The sequence below is a fragment of the Zootoca vivipara genome, chromosome 7, assembly GCF_965207765.1.
Source record: "Zootoca vivipara chromosome 7, rZooViv2.hap1.1, whole genome shotgun sequence".
NCBI classification, from domain to species: domain Eukaryota; kingdom Metazoa; phylum Chordata; class Lepidosauria; order Squamata; family Lacertidae; genus Zootoca; species Zootoca vivipara.
The window spans coordinates 39,116,085-39,134,315 of record NC_142590.1 but is presented as its reverse complement, the minus strand read 5'-3'; the positions used below and the strand labels follow the sequence as shown (position 1 = coordinate 39,134,315).

Genomic DNA, 18,231 nt, shown 5'->3' with positions numbered 1-18,231 from the left:
ACTATAACCCCACCCCTTAACTTCCCCACTAGTTCTGATATGGCAATGATAAAGCTATAGTATTAGCAGTGAATGTCCAATTTCTTGTTGAATACGAGCCCAGTCTGCGACCTTCATGTGCTGGTTCTGTCAGCCTTGCAGTCAACAAACAGTGGTTGCTTCACCTGGCCTCATGGGTGGGCTGGCCCTGGTATATATTGTTGCATGCCACCCCAATCTCTGAGTGGTGCAGGGTCCAAAGGGTTTCCTTTTGGAAATGAGACACAGCAGAGACTGGTGTCTTTATGATATATGGTTTATTTACACATATATACAACCTGAGCCTATGATGGAGGGGCTCACAGCAGACTCCCCAAAAGGGTCTTCTCTCATAGCCACAGACTTGGGTTCAGACAGACATCAAACACTGCTCCCCCACCCACCTTGCTGTCTCTTCAGTTTACAGTTTCCTAGCTCCTCTTCTCTACACTCTGGCTTTATCTGTTGAAGGAGGGAAGGCCCGCCTTTTGCCAATCTAGCACAAGCAGCACTTTGATCCTTGGTCCTCTTAATGGCCCATTGCGCTAGCCTGGCTTAATTAGCTTTTAACACTTGCTGCATCCAGGAATCAGAAGTGTCTAGCACTCAGCTTAACACACAAGCCTTGATTAAATTCTAACACCTTCTGGGTCCAGGGATTATAGAGGGCTGCGACCCACAAACTCATAAAAATATTATGGTTTGTATCCAATGCTAGTCCCACTCAGAGTAGACTTTCTGAAATGAATGAACATGACTAACTTGGGTCCACTAATTTAAATTGGTCTTCTCTGAGCAAAAATTAGCGATAACTATGCTTGTATGCATATGCTCCCATCCTCCCCCAAAAATCCTGTGGATGCTGATGGTGTATTATAAATACAGCAAAATATACAGGCTTTTGGGAAGAAATATTTAGAAATGTTGGTGGCATTTTGAGTCATTTTTATTTTATGACAAAACAAGAATTATGCAGATAATTAAGATAAAAAATAATAAATTATTAGGGTTTAAATCTACAGCTGAAATTTTTAGGATTCAAATCTCCAGGTGAAATTGATTCCACTGAACTGAAACCTTTTGTATCTTTTGCTTCAACAGAGCAGAATTTCAACTAAGTCCATTACTAGTTGATCATTCAAGTGTCAGATACTATGAATTTAGACGGTTTTGCTGATGTGTCATTAAGAACTTTTGGCTTTCGCTGATGCTTCTTTTCATATCTTTTGGGTTTTCTTTTTTTCAATATGGGAAAGCCCCAATAAAGCAATATCCCACAGATGAAGAAATATATATCTGAGGAGGGAAAGACAGGTAAGCCAGTATTATAAATCTAAAATACAGAATGCTGAAGGCATCAAGTTCTAGAGCATCTTTGCTAATGTCTACACAATTTGTCCAGAATAAAAAAACTTAGAAAGGAGAGCAAAACCTGTAAACTTGCATTTGTCCTTGTTCTGAAGCACTTCTTAGTTTGTTGCAGTTTTGCAAGGTTTGTTAATGTGTTTTAATTGTACCAGATATATTGCAAAGGTCCATTTTTATTTTAATAGAACGTATTCAGATTTTAGATGTGGGCCCTCATGTATTCCAATTCTAATTATAATCTGTAGAAATATTCATCTGGTAACAAAAAAATGATCATATCCATGAAATGCACCCAGAAGGATACAGGTAAGCGCTGAAGCAAGCCTGTTAGCATACAGAGGCAGTCATGTTTAATTAGCTATAACGTAGAGAATTGTCAGATGTACTTTGTCTAAATGGGAGGGTGGGGAGTGATAAGTGGGTTTACAGCATTTTCTCACACTTCACCAAGAATCATCACAAGATACTATGCAGTTGTGAGCAAAATTGAGAACCCAAGCACACTTAACATAGAATTCACTGCTTAAATTGAAGTGAGTTAGCAAGACCACCAACATAGGGCGTAACTTTTGAAATGCTTACCTTAGTTACTGTTCCTTTATTGCTCTTATTGTTACATTTTGTGGAAGTGCAGTAGTTGGCATAACAACATCCAGTTCAGGGGCATCAAAAAAGTATGCCTACATTATTGAGGAAGGTGAGAAGAAGGGACAATAGTATATTACGAATATCACAGGTTAACCTTTTTACTTTACTTTTTACCTTTGTTTTGCTTATGTGGGGGCAGGGAAGATGTAAGACAACCATTAGCTTTACTACTAGATTTTTAAAAGACGACTGAAATACCAACTATATTGATTTAGTGAACAAATGAAACAAAAACAGATTCTAACATCAATTACAGTAATTATATGAAAGGTACCAAAACTAACATTTCCCGGGTATTTACAAAAGCCAAAAGAGTTTACACTAGCAAGTGCTCAAGGCATGGGATTTAAACATGTTCAACATACTGCTTTTATACCCTACTCCAATATATTAGCCACTTAAAACAGGTGTTAAGCCAGTCACTGATAAGCATTTGTAGACATGACTTGGTACAGAAATCCCGTTTCTAGATATATTTACAGTAAGAACAACCACATTTACATATTTTATCTGCGAGGATTGCAGATTTTCTCCATGAATAAAGGTCTCCATAGGTAAAGCTTTTAACTGTTCATGAAAACTGACCTAAGAAAAAACTATTGAAAAATTAGAAAACAGCTATCATACCAAGCAACCAACAGCAAGCAAGGCATTGAGAAGTACCACAGTCACAATTGTAGCCACAGCAATCCTTCGGTTGTCATCTCTAACAGCAGGCCAAAATGTCATCACTAAGACAGATCCTGAAAGGCACAAAGCAAATACCACCAAAACCCATCTGAGAGCTTTCTGCGGAATAATCCACAAGATCTGTAAATAAAAAGAAAGGAAATGCAGTTCTAGTTTTTGCTGGTTTGAATCAGAAAAAATCTTACAGAAACAGAATTTTCTGGATTTTAATGAGAAAATTAGTAAGAGCACCCACAAACGGTTTCTATATATAATGAATGTCTTGAACTCAATACTGAGTAAAGTTATAAACTGGCTGCTCTTCAAGACATAATCTAGAACTGCTGCCCCCAATGCAGTGCACGATAATGCATATTGGAATACTTGACATGTACAGTGGTACCTCGCAAGACGAATGCCCTGCAAGACGAATTTTTCGCAAGACAAATGCGTCTTGCGGTCTGATGGTGACTCGCAAGACAAATTCGTTTTGCGAAAAATTCATCTTGCGAATCGCGGTTTCCCATAGGAATGCATTGAAATTTAATTAATGCGTTCCTATGGGCAAAAAAGAAATTTCAATGCATTCCTATGGGAAACCGCGATTCGCAAGATGAATTTTTCGCAAAACGAATTGACTCGCGGAACAAATTAAATTCATCTTGCGAGGCACCACTTTAAATGGCACTTAGCTGTGTAGTGAACAGTAGGCAATGGCTATTTCCTGGAAAATATTCTGCATTGCTACTATCCAAAATCCACCTTCAATCCCTCCCCTGAACAAGTTAAGGTACTTATGATACACAATACACAAAATTTTTGTTTCACATGTCAACTAAGGGGGTCTCAAAAAAAGGATCTGTCAAAAAATTCCAAAAGCATCTCAGATGGTACCCATGTTGAAGCAACAGCCCTACAGAAAAGTATTCTTCAGTGTAGCCACTTGAAACAGCATAGTGCATGGAATCCATGTGCATAACAGCTCGAGGGAACAGCGAGTAGAGAGAAGCATCCCTTCCTTAGTTTTGATTAAATTATGTATGCAAATTTCTGCAGTTAGGGCAAATCTCAGTGAATTTTTTCCAGTATTTCCATAGTGAATTAAGCGGGCCGTGCATGGATTTCTCACCTAAACTTCCCATGTAAAATTTCAGCAAGCTGCATTGATCTGTTTATATTATTTTTAAAAATCAAAACAATTTATTCAGCACTTCCTCAAGACTTTTCATATACTCAGGAATTCTTTATGGAGGATGGATGGCGGCTAACAGATTGAGGTTGAATCCTGACAAGACAGAAGTACTGTTTGTGGGGGACAGGAGGCGGGCAGGTGTGGAGGATTCCCTGGTTCTGAATGGGGTAACTGTGCCCCTGAAAGACCAGGTGTGCAGCCTGGGAGTCATTTTGGACTCACAGCTGTCCATGGAGGAGCAGGTCAATTCTGTGTCCAGGGCAGCTGTCTATCAGCTCCATCTGGTACGCAGGCTGAGACCCTACCTGCCTGCAGACTGTCTTGCCAGAGTGGTGCATGCTCTGGTTATCTCCCGCTTGGACTACTGCAATGCGCGCTATGTGGGGCTACCCTTGAAGGTGACTCAGAAACTACAACTAATCCAGAATGCGGCAGCTAGACTGGTGACTGGGAGCGGCCGCCGAGACCACATAACACCGGTCTTGAAAGATCTACATTGGCTCCCAGTACGTTTCCGAGCACAATTCAAAGTGTTGGTGCTGACCTTTAAAGCCCTAAATGGCCTCGGTCCAGTATACCTGAAGGAGCGTCTCCACCTCCATCATTCTGCCCGGACACTGAGGTCCAGCACCAAGGGCCTTCTGGCGGTTCCCTCGTTGCGAGAAGCCAAGTTGCAGGGAACTAGGCAGAGGGCCTTCTCGGTGGCGGCGCCTGCCCTGTGGAACGCCCTCCCAACAGATGTCAAAAAGGAAAACAACTACCAGACTTTTAGAAGACATCTGAAGGCAGCCCTGTTCAGGGAGGCTTTTAATGTTTAATAGATTATTGTGTTGTAATTTTCTGTTGGAAGCCGCCCAGAGTGGCTGGGGAGACCCGGCCAGATGGGCGGGGTATAAATAATAAATAAATAAATTATTTATTAATTTATTATTATTATTATTATTATTATTATTATTATTATTATTATTATTATTATATTGAACTTACCGCTGTTGGAATATAAATGAAAAGTGAATAGCCGTAAACGCACACAATCTCAAGAAATGAGTAGGATACAATGTTCACAACTTTACTGTTTCTCCACATAAGAAATCCCCAGAGAGCTAGAGGAACTAGCCAGGCATATGCATAGATGGCTGTAGCAGCTATGGACACTGTAAAGAGATTTATTTCAGCACTCAGAATCACAGCAAAATAATCAAGGCTATGACATCATAGGATGTAAATTAAAACTACATAACAGTTAGCTGCATTACAGTGTGTTTGATTGATAATCATCTGGCAGCAGTTAACCTTTTGAAATCAGGTCTCACAGGCTGCCCTGGGCTGCATATTGACACACCTTAAAATATGCCTCTGTTATCTCTGTCACTCAGTAAGAGTGAACACTGAATTAGGCTGCCAATGTTACTGAGCCTCTATAAGACAACTCCCATACATAACTAAGCAATTACCTGATACATGCATTCTCCTATGGTCACCCAGTTCTGCCTGGCTGCTCCCTAAGCCATTCCTGTCTTCACTTGCCTAAGCTCTCGGTCTAGGTCAGGCAATATTATACACACCATATCTACAGCCCCTTCCTTTCTTCTAGTTTGGTGAGGAACTTAGTATCTTGAACTGCCATGTACTTTGGAACAAAACCCATGTCTCCTTTTATATGGTGGTCAATTGTATCTTAAATTTTTTCTTCTGTTATCTTGGCTAGAACAGTGAACCACCGGGAACTCAAATGTTATTTGGAATACAGTTTTCAACACAAACCTTTTCGGAATTCAGGCACATAATGGAAATCAGGTTTGCCCAGATGGATGAAAAATTTCGAAAGGTTGCCACTGATAGCAATGGCAAAGACTAATGTGGCACATATCCAAAAGGGACCTTAATGGAAACAAAAGCAAAAGATCATTTATTCTGACTGACCCAGTGGGGGGGGGGATTAAGTTATTTCATGACCATTTTAGCATTTGCACGTACCATAAAGATCTGGATTACTTCGAATATACAGTCTTACAAAGTTTTTCCCTGGTACCGGAAAAACAGAACCTTTGATTCTGTCGAGGACCTAATAAAAGTAATACAAAATATTTGACTGAAGATAAATGATTTTAATTAAATTATTAAATTATTGTGACATCTGAACTAGATAATTGCTTTGAGTGTTTGAAATGGCACAGTTGTCTGGCTATCCCCTCTATATTTTCTTCTTGCCTCAGTTGTAAGAATGGTTTGCTTATCCCTCCTCCCCACCTACTTCTTATATTGCTGCATAACATCATCCTATTATTTCCATAGTTAACATCCACAGTTAAGCTGCCATTTACATTTGATGACTCAGCACACACTAGTAAAGGGTGCAAGCATGCAACACTTTGAATAACAGGTTGCATTTGTGGACAGAACTCCAGAGACTGAAGTGCACAGCAAACTCTGCTGATAAGAATTATAATAGTGCTACAAAAGTAGTAATCACACATGCATTATCGGTATTGACAATTTCAAGTGGCAGGGAGAGGCAGCAGGCCAGATACATTTTCAAAAAGAATGACTCATTTGTATATATTTTTTTGTTTGAATATGGAAACATGATGAACTCTGAACAGCTGCAGATAGTACTATGTACTACCAGCTCTGCCAAACTGTTATGCACAAAAAAGCAAGCTGAAGAACACTCGTGCATGGTGTCTTAATAGAGACATTACTGCAGATTACAAACCTGGTATGTATCGACATCAAAAAATGTTTGGTAATACTCAAATGTCCAGAACGGGGCACTTTTCTTCTGTCCGGCAAGCAACTGGAATATAAGATTTTAGAAGAAGAGAAAAAGATTGCTAATTCAGTATTAGGGTGTCATTTTAACAGGCAGGTCTTTTTAACTCACAGGAATTGCAAATATCTTTGAGCAAAGTGTGGAAAGACATTTCAACTTGAAAGAAATTTTTTTCAACAAAATGTATGCCAAATATATTATTGTTACCACCCTCCTAATTCTCCAAGCCCACCTTTCTGAAACAGTGTGTGTGGTATTGTCAAGCCACTGGCCACAAGTTCAGACAACCTGGTACCCCATGTCCTTCAGTCAACTCTAGCCACTCCACTCAGGAAGCATCTATTTCAACACTGCCTGTTATATGTGCTATATAGAATCTCTTCCAATTTACAGTCCTGTGGGAAAGCCACACACAGCACTCCAGAGGATTCACACTCCTCTGGTCAAAGTGGGGAAAGTATTGCCACTGAACAAATCTTCCAGTGGCTAGAAAGAAAGAAAGAAAGAAAGAAAGAAAGAAAGAAAGAAAGAAAGAAAGAAAGAAAGAAAGAAAGAAAGAAAGAAGTCTTATTGCATAGTAATTCAATAAAAGGGTACCAACAAGCCATGTAGAACAGTTTTCACAGGGAATATCCTGAAGTTAATTATTTTTCTTCAATATCTGCTTACATAGACAAGTGCCCCAAACCATTAATGCAGTGCTTACCACGTGAGATTGTAATAAGTACGAGAGCACTTTCACAAACCAGCTCAGAGCTAACAGAGAAAACAGCATGCATAATGATAACAAAAAAGCTCTCCTATCCCCATTTCAACCTACGCCCCATGAGATATCTTCCAATACTGTGCCTACTTCTCTAGGAAGACTAGGAACCCATCCAACACCCTGTCTGGGGTATTAAACTTCTCAGGAATACAATCTTTTTGCTATAAAGCAGCCTGGCTAAGGACTATCCTATGTTTTCTCCTTCTCACAGATAACTACCCCGAGTGGCTTCTGCTGCTATTTACACACAACATATTCAATTTATTGAAAGTAGCTGTTGTACTAATTAAAAGCTTGAGAAAGAAAATCAGTTTGTCAGAAAATGTCTTTACATTGCCCTCTAACCTCAGTCTTATCAGAATCATCTGTCCCCAATAGCTCATCATCCTCCTCTCTCCCAGAATCTTGCAGATGTCCATGCTTTGTTTTTTGTTTCTCAGCTGGTTCATCAATGCTTATTGTGACAGCATCCGGATTTGCTGCCAACAGATTGGCTGCATCATCAAATTCTGAAAAACAAATCATTCCAATAAAGTTTAGATTTTCACATTGCTAACTGTCAGGGCATGCAACTGTATGGAATTAGTAGGGCTATCCCATCATTATGGTGCAAAGCTTGTGTTGGTGCCCATTTAAAAAGATTTTATTTTTTCAAGTAAGATGTGCTTCTGGTCTACCTCTTGCACACTAGCTGATGACAGACCTGAATCTACACCCTAGGGTTGAGTTCACTAGACAGGAACAGCACAGAAACAAATAAATAGGTGCAGAAGACAAATTAATACAAATGTTATAAACCCCCACACATTTTAAGTAATTAGAACAGCCGTAGACTGCCAGAACAGAAACAGTTCACATCTACAGCAATTTTCACCGATGGCAAGCTCCAAAAGGAGTCACACCTCCTATTTGTCTGCTGTAACTGTTGGCTTTCTATACATTTGAACCAGTGGCATACTACCTAACTGGAGGAAATGTAACTGGGCTTTCAGTCCTAATTAGAATAAGCACCTACCGGTAGCAAATTGGCAGAACTTTAAGCTATTACTTAATGCACTCTTCATGTGCAAAATGCTCTATCACTTTCCACATAATATTCCCATTATGTAGAGACAACTGAGCTCAGTTCCATAACTGATAAACACTTCTTTTAAAACAATCAGCAGTGATGTTGCGCTCACAAGACTGTGCATTATGAAACATGGATTAATTATATAAGTGGTATTAATGCAATAGCCCCATGCACATACTGCAGAATAATTCAGAGACTTTAAGTGTAATTTTATAAGTTACCATGAAACTTTAGGTCATCCACAGTTGCCATTCATGCACCAATGTCCCAACAAAGTGCTCAGAAGTGAAAAATAGCTGGAAAACATGGAGCAGATTAAATACAATTTCAAATTAAAAATGGAACTCTATTATTCACATATTGACAAAACTGAATCACAGAACTCTGGAATCTATGAAACATCCTGGAAATCTGAAGAAACTGCCAACAAGATTAGTCCACTTCATCCAGATTGCTACAAGCAATAAGGAGAATGGTATAAATACAGATATAATGGGCAGAATTATTATTATTTACTAAATTTCTATACCACCCTTCATCCGAGGATCACAAATAAACAGCTCAGGAAGACTATAACAGGGGGAAAGGAAAGCAATCCCTCCTTACTACAGCTTTTTTAATAGAAACTTATACAAGCCAACTGACCTGGGTGTAAATACCTTTCTGGCAATTAATATAATAAACTAGAGTACAAAAAGCAAACTCAAAAGTCTAAGGCCTAAATCACACAAACAAAAAAGCAAGCTGATCTCTGCTAGAAATCCAAACATGATTCCTAATCTTTTTTAAATAATATATTAGACATCTTTGCCTTGTGCAAAGTCACAAACACACAGGATGAAGGCTGCACTGTATCTGTGAGCGTGTCAAATGCCCCACAAATCTGCATCACTGCCAATGATTCCTCTTTGGTGATTTACTGCGGTATGGTGAAAAGCTGCCAGATCCATACAGCTACGGTTGCCCTGGATGGCTGTCTTACTAAGTGGTCATATTAGCCCCCAATCTCTTTCCTAGTGCTCTTGCTGCTTCTTACACCACATACACAAAATCTAGGGGCACTTCCTCAGAAGCAGTTTCATGCTGCTTTATCATTCAAGTCCTAAGGTTCCTGACGGAATATCCTACTGGAAATCTGTAGTGGTCAAGATATGGGAAAGCAGGCAGGTAGGTATTCTGGCTACTGCAGTCTTCCATCAGGGAAGGAGAGAACTATCCAGTGCCTAACAGCCGCCACCACCACCACCCCCAAAAAAAGCAGAAAAAACCCAACCCTGAAGTGCTTTTGGGGGACTCAGGAAGCTAACTTCCAAGCTTTTATTATATGGAGACTGAAATCGTAGCAAGAGACAAGCCTTGATGTAACCAGCAGCCTTGCGCAAAACCCAAAACCACTTCCCAGTCCCAAAACCACTTCCCAGTTCCATTCAGCCCAAAACCACTTCCCAGTTCCATGCAAATCACCGCCGCTGTCTGAAGCCTCCACTTCCATATTTAATGCCATAAACACGGCTGCGGGGGAGAAAACCCACCCTAGTTGGCACTGCTAAGGCGGTTAAAGGACACGAAGGAGGGAACCATGATCTGCATTAAGAGATGCCTCTGATGGCGGGAAGAGAGGGGCAACAGCCATCGCTTCCCTTCCCTGCGGTCCTATTTAGGCGCAATGAATAAGCCCCCGGCTGCATCATTCGAACGTGGCGTCTGCGCGCCAGGGAGCCGGCAAGTGGGTGGTGTTCCTCCACCCGCGCAGGCACGGGTCTCTCTCTCTTTCCCTTCCCCCTAACGTGTGAAGCCTCCCTTTGGGCCAGGCCGCAGGGTGGGCCCTCACCCACTGCCCGAGGCGCCGCCGCGGCCACTACCTCCCGGTGCCAAAGAAGAGACGCTACGTACCGAGGGCCTGTGTTGCCGGAAACGGCAAGGGCTCGGCGGCGGCCTTAACTTCTCTCCTCCTTAAAGAGACAGGGCGCCCTTTAAGAGGCGCGAGCCAACCGGCGCATCTCTCTGTCGCTCTCCTGTCCCCTCCCTTTAAAGAGAAAGCGAGCAGCGCCTCCAGTTGGCACGGGGCGCCTTATAAAGCCCAGCAGATTTATCGCGGTAGGTGAGATTAGGTGTGCGGAAGCTTGTGCCGCAATAAATGTGACAACCTTCCAAGCTGCCGCACTGCTTTTTGCAGAGCTGCCTGTAAAGGACAAGCTGCAGTCCTGTGCATGCTCCCTTGGGAGTAAGTAAGCTCCAAGGGCTGGCTGCCTGCAGGTTATTGAACTTGTTACTCATTCAAACAGCCTCTTTCCCTCCTCGCACGATGATTTCAAGACAAACAAAAAAAATCCTTCCAGTAGCACCTTAGAGACCAACTAAGTTTGTCATAGGTATGAGACAGACCTATGACAAACTTAGTTGGTCTCTAAGGTGCTACTGGAAGGATGATTTCAAGAACCCGGTTCTCTGCTCCGATGAGCCGCGCAGCAGTACCGCCTTCACACGACCCTCCTTAATGATCTCGCTAGGAAGCTTTCAGCCCATGTAGGCGGAGCAAACTGTTACATCCTCCCTTAAAGGGATGAAGAAACGCTCCCTCCAAAAGAGATGTGTGGGAATTGAGTAGGGGGACGCCGATAAACAGGTTTGTTTTCTTCCCGACAGCTCCCTAGTCTTTCACAACCGTGTTGTTCAGAGACTCAATACAGTAGACCAAACCTGTTACTTAATCTTTATGCTTATTGGATTGCCCAGCTGTAAAAAAACAACAACAACCAGAAGTCCTCAGCTGCCACACAGCCTCAAGCATTTTGCTTTCATATGTGAAATGGGAACAGTGGCTGTTGTGAGAGCAAGTGCAGCAGCGTACATGCACAATACAAATAGCAATAGGATATTAAAGGGAGATGGGAATTATCCATACAGCTGGTATGCACAAGGGCCACACTTACTTTTCTAAAGAAGTCAAGTTGCGGGGGGGGGGGGTTGTGTCAGGAATTCTGATTAAAAAACAAACAAAAAATTAAATTCCTGTTCATATTCCTCAGTTCAAACAAATTAGATCATTCTAAAATGTGATCCAGCAGTACAGTAATAATTGGTGCACGAAAATACTATTGGAACAAGTACAAACCCTACAGCACAGCAGAAGGGATACACCCTTGATTCCTGGAAACTGCAAACTATTTATTCTGATTAACATTTCACTTACCGTAACCTTTAGAATGGCAGTTGGCAGTTGATGAGCCAATAGCAGAAGTCTTGCATATGCATGTTCAAAAGCTAAGCTATTTCATCTACCTTTCCCCCTCTTTCCCGCTTTCTCTACTTTGCACAACACAGCAGTCTCTCATTCTGGCAAGATGTTCAAAATCAGGACACTTGTGCAAAAGTTCTGGATTCTCTTTGAAGTGTGCTTCTTTACGGCTATTGGTAAAATCTGCTTGATCTTATTCCCAGCTACCGTGAAGAGATACATTTTGAAACAAGGGGGAAAGAGCAGTATGGCAAGAAACCCCAATTTCAACTATGAAAACTGGGGTCCAACTTTCTTCAGTCTCCAGTACTTACTCTTTGTCTTGAAAGTCAGATGGCAAAGGCTAGAAGACGAGGCGTCTCAAGGCTGTCCTGCTCCTAACACCCCTCTAGTAGATTTTAGAGGGGAAATACGTCACATACTGGACTTCATGCAAGGTAAGTTGAAGATTTTTAAAGGTCTCCTGGTATTTGTTAACACAAACGGCAGTTTGGCAACTCATTTCAAAACATGGTTCCTGATTCTGTACTGTTAGCTTATCATGAATCATGGTTTGACAATTTAGACACCACATTAAACAATAATTAAGTGGGTGGGTGTGCAGCCTGAATTGAGCCAGAACATATTTAAAAAATTGGGGAAGGTTACAAAAGGCACAAAACAACTCAGACCAGATATAACTATCTGGAATTAACTGTGAACAAATTGGGTGGTGAAATGGCAAGGTCTCTCCTTCATGTGCATATTAATGACTTGAGAAGAACTCCAGTAAGTAAGCAGCAGATCTCAGACTCTCTTCTCCCTGGGCAGATCCAGACCATACGTTCAAAGCACATGACTTCCCTCAAAGAATTATGGGAACTGGTCAGGATGTAAGGAATTGTAGTTCTGGCAAGAGGGAGGAGAGAAAACGGCAGTTTCTGGTAACCATATGCTTTGAAAATGCATTTAATTTGTTTTAAGCGCATGATGTAGGTCTAGAAAAGAGTGATTACTAAAGCTCCAGGTTGCCCAAAGGTACTGTCAGGATAAAGAACGAACAGAAAACGCACTTTGCTCTCTCTTACAACATACTCTTAAATCATTAAGCTGCACTTTCTAATAAGTAACTGGACTGTCTTTAAAATGCACAGAAACGTGAAAGCATGCATGTGCACACACTCAAAACTTACACTGTATGGCCTGCGCATTCTTGGTTGTCGAGTATGACTGAGGCAAAATGTGTTTTGGAATAAGAACCAAAGAAAGATATTTCATACTGTCATGAAAGGGTGATACCATGAAGATCGTAATGGCTAGCTCAGTCAGTAGAGCATGAGACGTTTAATCTCAGGGTCATGGGTTCAAGCCCCACGTTGCTGAAAAGATTCCTGCATTGCTGGGGTTGGACTAGATGACCCTCATGGTCCTTTCCAACTCTTCCGTTATATGATTCTATGAGGTTGCGGGTGGCCCATTTGAAATGCAATATAAATGGAAGCATCCTTAGCATACTGGAAAGTGTATGTGTGGAATCCGGCATAGAGCTAAGGCAATTGTTCCATCTCCTTCTCCTCCCTCTCCCCCATTCAATGCATTCTATGGGTTTCCCTAACCCAATGGGACAGATTGAGGAGGGTGCAGGTGTGCACAGAGGAGCAGAGGAAGTTCCATTGTCCAAGCAGAAATCCTTGCTGTAATGGGATACATTATTAGAATACCATCCTGCTTGTCTCCCAAGGTTTGAGTTCCCATAGGATCAAATATTAGATGTCCTGCGTACAAGGAATGTGGCAGAACTCTTGACTTACTTTTTAAGGAAACCACTAGAATTATAGTAAGTTTCATTACACTTTGAAGACTGCTTATGTCTGTTGCAGAAAATAGGCCTTTGGTCGTGGCATTTGGAAGCTGTACCTGACCTTCATTTATGTTCAAATTTGGCAAATTCAAGAAGCTCATCGAAGACTTCAGATTTGCAGCAGATTTCCTTATAATCTACATTGAAGAAGCTCATGCCTCAGGTAAAGCAAGGTTACTATGGGTAATTTCTACACACATTCACACATCCCTCTCTATCCAGTCAAGCAAAAACACTCAAGGAGGGTACAAATCAGGGCTAGTGAGGAGCCTGGCTGAGGAGGGTGTATCACTTGGGGATAGTTTTAAGGATAAGGCCTGGAAGGCCACATTTCCCCCCCACCCCTGGGCCTCAGGTGCCCCATTACTGTCATAGCACATAGATAGTAACTAAACTACTATAGCGTATTTTAAATTCAGGAGCAGGAAACAAGTGAGTCTCCAGATGTTGTTGAATTCCTACTCCCATCAGCCATAGCCAGCATGGTCAATGGTCAGGGATGATGGGAGTTGTAGTCCAACAATATCTGGAAGGTCACAGATTTCCCCATATCTGTTTTAATTGTTAATTTCTTAAAAGGGATTAGAAGATGCAAGAAAGTGCTTGTATGCATCTAAATATGTTAACCTTTTGGTCTCAGTATTGAAAATCAAAACAAATGCTTCAAAAACTAGGGTGCTTGGTTAGCCACATCAATTTTAAAAATGAGGACTTAAATACTTTGGGTGGTATTCAACTAAGTTTCACTGAGAATGCACCCATTGAAATTAATAAACATGGCAAAGTTAGGTTCAATAATTTTAATAGATCTACTCTGAATAAAACTTAAATTGAATACCACCTTTTGCCAAGTTTGCCTCATTTATAAATCAGTAAAAACTGTGGATTAAAATATAAATTTTATTATCCAACTTAATACTCCGACATACAATTCTACAATTCTGAGGGATATTAATAAATGTTGCTATGGCTAGATGCTATATGATTAGCCTAATCATGCTGTTTGCTTTAGATGGATGGGCTTTTAAGAACAATGTTGCAATTAAAAGTCATCAAACCCTCCAAGAGCGTATCCAGGCTGCACAGGTCCTACTGAAAGAGAATCCCTCGTGTCCAGTGGTTGTAGACACAATGGAGAACCTAAGCAGTTCCAAGTATGCAGCTCTACCAGAAAGGCTTTATGTCCTTCAAAAGGGAAATATTGTCTACAAGGTAATAAAAATGTTATTAGTTTGGTAGGGCCCTTGCAATCAGCACAGCGTGTATCACAACATGATAGTTGGTCTGGGTAGCCTGAGTGCCTTAGATCATATTATTAAGAAAAAGTACAGAATAATTCCTATCCTGGTGTGGGTCAACCAAGAACCTTCTCATGAAAGTGGAGACTATGTCCATGGCATTGTCTTCTTTTAGAGTTAACTTGGAATCCGCCTTGACTAAGCAGGCCTCCTGAATTTACCTATCTGTTTCTAAATGTCATTAACTTTACCAAGATTTGATCCTATAAGAACTGCAACTTGAATCTCTTTAAAGAGAAAGGGATACAGTAGTCTACTGTAGGGGCAACCAGCGTGGTGCCTTCGAGAAAAGACTCCAGGAGTTTTACTCCAGCAGTTTTAGTCCAACAAAATCTGGAGGGCACCCTGTTAGCTACCCTGGCAACTACATTGTGTTTCTCTCTTGTGCTTGTATAATTGCAAAATATGCATTACATGTAAATATGTGCAAGAAAATGTGTTAAGGAAATCAGGTTTGGAGGGTTGCCATTCTGAGCTGAGCAGACTAGAGATAAAGGGGTGTTTAACCCTCTTCCAGCTTAAGGTTTCCAAACCTACCTCCTTTCCCCCTTGCCCTGTGGGATTCCATGTACTTATTTGTAAGGGTGAACAAGCACCTGGGACCTTGTGGGAGAAAAAGCAGTTTGGGAGTGACTTGAAACCGAAGGAAATGCACGACGGCGATGTGTCGGCTTATCTGTTCAGAACAACCACCATCCAATCTGCTTTTCTTAACAGAAAAACACAGCATGCATTTATTTAGTTCCTTGAATTTATTTCTCACCCTTTCTCCCAGTGTAATCACTTGTGTAATTTTGCCTCTCATCTCACATGAGATGGAAAACAATAACTTAGTTGGGAGATATAGTATTTGTATAATTGCAAACCATTTTGAATTCTATTTTTGACATCTAATTGTTAAATGATTAGCTGATGCCAATATTGTCTCACTAAATACTTTTAATGAAGATGAGGAATATCCGTAATTAATTGCATCACTTTTGTACAACCTGCATCCTCCTCCCTAGAAATCGCTCAGAGACATAATGGTGTTTCTTCTTTTACAGGGTGGAGTGGGACCCTGGAATTATCACCCAGAAGAAGTACGTGAAGTCTTGGAAAAACTGCTAAATTAGAACTATAAAACAATGCATGGTAGGTGGCTCCCTATGAAGGGATTGCCACATTAAACAGCCTGTATGCCGGGGGTGGGAGAACCTTGGCCAGTAAGTCCCTCCCAAACATTAGCTATTCAGCTGGAAACAGCTAAGATGAAAGAAGGTTTTTGGATTGTGCAAAGTGCACACTTGCAACTGCTTCCTCTGCTAGAATGGACTATTCTTCAGGAGATCAGATGATCTTTCTCAGTCAAAACAGAGCGGTGGCATGGGCAGCATGTCTAATGTTTGGAATGTTTATTCGAGAAGGTTCTAGCAAATTTCTGAATGGAGATATTGTAATGGTTTGTTAGTCTTGTTTCTATTAATATTTGTCTATGATGGTCATAGCTTAAAACATGGGGCTGTGACCTGATTTACAAAAAAAAAATATTTACAGAAACAATATACTAAACTATTATGATCAAACTGTCTCATTACCATCTTTACAGGCTTGTTTTTAAGTATCATTGTTTGATATTGTGGTTGTCAAAAGGAGCAAAGGAGAAATACCAACTGCAGAATGCTGGATGGCGGTGGTTGCATTGGTGAAAGATGAAGGCTTATTCCATAATAGATCACTTAAAGTTCTCTGTTTCTAAGGCTGTATTGGATAGATAATATGCAGGAGAGATTTTGATGCAAGAAGATTCCTGAATATTCATCCAACTCAGACCATTGCTAGAGCAAATGCCTTGGAAGGAATACTGCAGTTTTAGGTGGATCTGTCCAACTAGCAATGTTAGTCTACTAGTTAGTTGCTAGTGTGCAATTATTGCACACTATTTGTTGTTGTTAACACTACCTATGAATCTGTCTTCTTAAGAGGACCAAATGATATTCTAAGCATTCCCAAGTATACAAATGTACCGTGAGATTATTTTACATTTGGCTTAAAACAAACAAACCAGGAACCCCATGCCATATAGCATGCTTGGTTGAACATGCTGCAATAGCCTGATAGGACCTGGACAACAATATGTCGAGGGTCACATGTTCTCCACCCTTGCCATATTTACCAAAATACACTTGAAATTCTTCCCAGTTTCAAAAGCAGAATGGCATGTGATGGGAAATGCTACTCTTTGAGAAACCGCAAGCTCAAAGGCCCTTTGGGTACCTGAGACTAGTCAAATGGTCCTTTTGATCCTAGCCATTGCTTATCTGGGTCTTGCTCGGCCTACATGTGCATCACACCCAACCATGATGATATGTTCTGTGCATACAGTAGAACAGTCATGATGGACTAAAATGGACATTGTACCATGTCTGGCTTTTTCCTGTGAAAGCTGCTTGAATCTGAGTGCACATTTTTGCTGTTTTCAATCAAGGCTTCCAGTGACTTGGCATTCTGCAGAGTGGCAGAAAAGCAACCATATTGCCTAAACAAAGTGAGAGCATAACATGTTTTGGCAAACTGATGCTGGAAGTGTGTCAGAGGTCCCTTCATGAAAAACCACTTGTACAACAGGGCCTCGTTTGATCATCTTTCTTCCTTCTCCCATATGGATTATGGTAATACATGGTCCATGTTTATGGGAGTCTGTCCATACAAACAGTAAAACTGAAAGGAAAAAAAAATTAATGGAAAGATCCAGCCCCATAGTCCCCTTGCTGATTGATATAAAAGGCATGCTCAGTTCTTCTCCATCTTTTATTTGGGGAGGGGGATGTTGCACAGTTTATGGTTTTATCCTTTCCTGCTGCTTTCCACCTTGCTTCGCAATCTGGTCTACAGCTGTATGTTTGGGAACTATGAATTTCATTGCTGTAATATGCTAGGAACGTAGAATTATTTACAACAGATCGACTGGAGGGAGATAGCTGTTATGTTATTCACTTGGATTGATTGCTTTGTCAGTGCATGCCATTTGTTATTCAATATGCAAATCATATCCAATTGCTAAATATTTAATCATATTTTGTATTCATTACTATATATTCTATTTTCTGTATGCATTCTGTATCATTTATAATTCTATTTCACATTACCTCCAATTTTTCATCTCTATTATTGTTTATATATCAATAAACTAAGTAATTAGTTTCAGTTACATTCAGCAGTTTGTGTTTTTTCTTGGGTGTTTATAATTTACTCCCTGTTCCCATGGGTTGCTATCCTGAGCAAAATCAAACCTTGACTGGCATGGTGTGTTCTGGTGTTGATTTGATCTTTCTGTCAAGAAGCTTGAACTTCACATACTCATAAAAGG

The 18,231-nt window shown here is 40.8% G+C and overlaps 2 protein-coding genes across 7 annotated transcripts; one reads left to right on the top strand and one right to left on the bottom strand.

Annotated features, from left to right (window-relative positions):
* Nucleotides 1-279: 279 nt before the first annotated feature.
* On the bottom strand, nt 280-12,192 carry YIPF1 (Yip1 domain family member 1). Of its 6 annotated transcripts, none has more exons than XM_035122818.3 (10): nt 12,059-12,192; nt 8,728-8,802; nt 7,780-7,943; nt 6,612-6,692; nt 5,873-5,960; nt 5,660-5,776; nt 4,883-5,049; nt 2,662-2,844; nt 1,969-2,066; nt 280-1,314 (listed from the first exon to the last, which is right to left on the bottom strand). In XM_035122818.3, exons 2-9 carry the CDS (start codon nt 8,756-8,758, stop codon nt 1,974-1,976), a joined length of 924 nt encoding a protein of 307 aa, XP_034978709.1. In that variant the 5' UTR covers nt 8,759-8,802; nt 12,059-12,192; the 3' UTR covers nt 280-1,314; nt 1,969-1,973. The 6 variants fall into 6 exon arrangements, with proteins under 6 accessions (XP_034978709.1, XP_034978707.1, XP_034978708.1 ...); XM_035122816.3 differs by lacking the exon at nt 12,059-12,192 and adding an exon at nt 10,400-11,036; XM_035122817.3 differs by lacking the exon at nt 12,059-12,192 and adding an exon at nt 10,039-10,400.
* DIO1 (iodothyronine deiodinase 1) lies at nt 11,553-18,074 on the top strand. Its single transcript, XM_035122820.3, has 4 exons — nt 11,553-12,181; nt 13,604-13,747; nt 14,597-14,796; nt 15,929-18,074. The coding sequence occupies exons 1-4, from the start codon at nt 11,851-11,853 to the stop codon at nt 15,995-15,997; spliced, it is 744 nt and encodes a 247-aa protein (XP_034978711.1). The 5' UTR covers nt 11,553-11,850; the 3' UTR covers nt 15,998-18,074.
* The last annotated feature ends 157 nt before the right edge of the window (nt 18,075-18,231 follow it).

Excerpts from the sequence above, each read along its gene's own strand:
- YIPF1 (XM_035122818.3), bottom strand. The coding sequence starts at position 8,758 with ATGGCAACTGTGGATGACCTAAAGTTTCATG. Across the intron at positions 6,693-7,779 it reads ATGATTCTGATAAGACTGAG|TTGCTTGCCGGACAGAAGAA; the intron begins GTTAGAGGGCAA and ends CTTATATTCCAG. Across the intron at positions 5,050-5,659 it reads TGTGCCTGAATTCCGAAAAG|TGTCCATAGCTGCTACAGCC; the intron begins GTTTGTGTTGAA and ends ATCTCTTTACAG.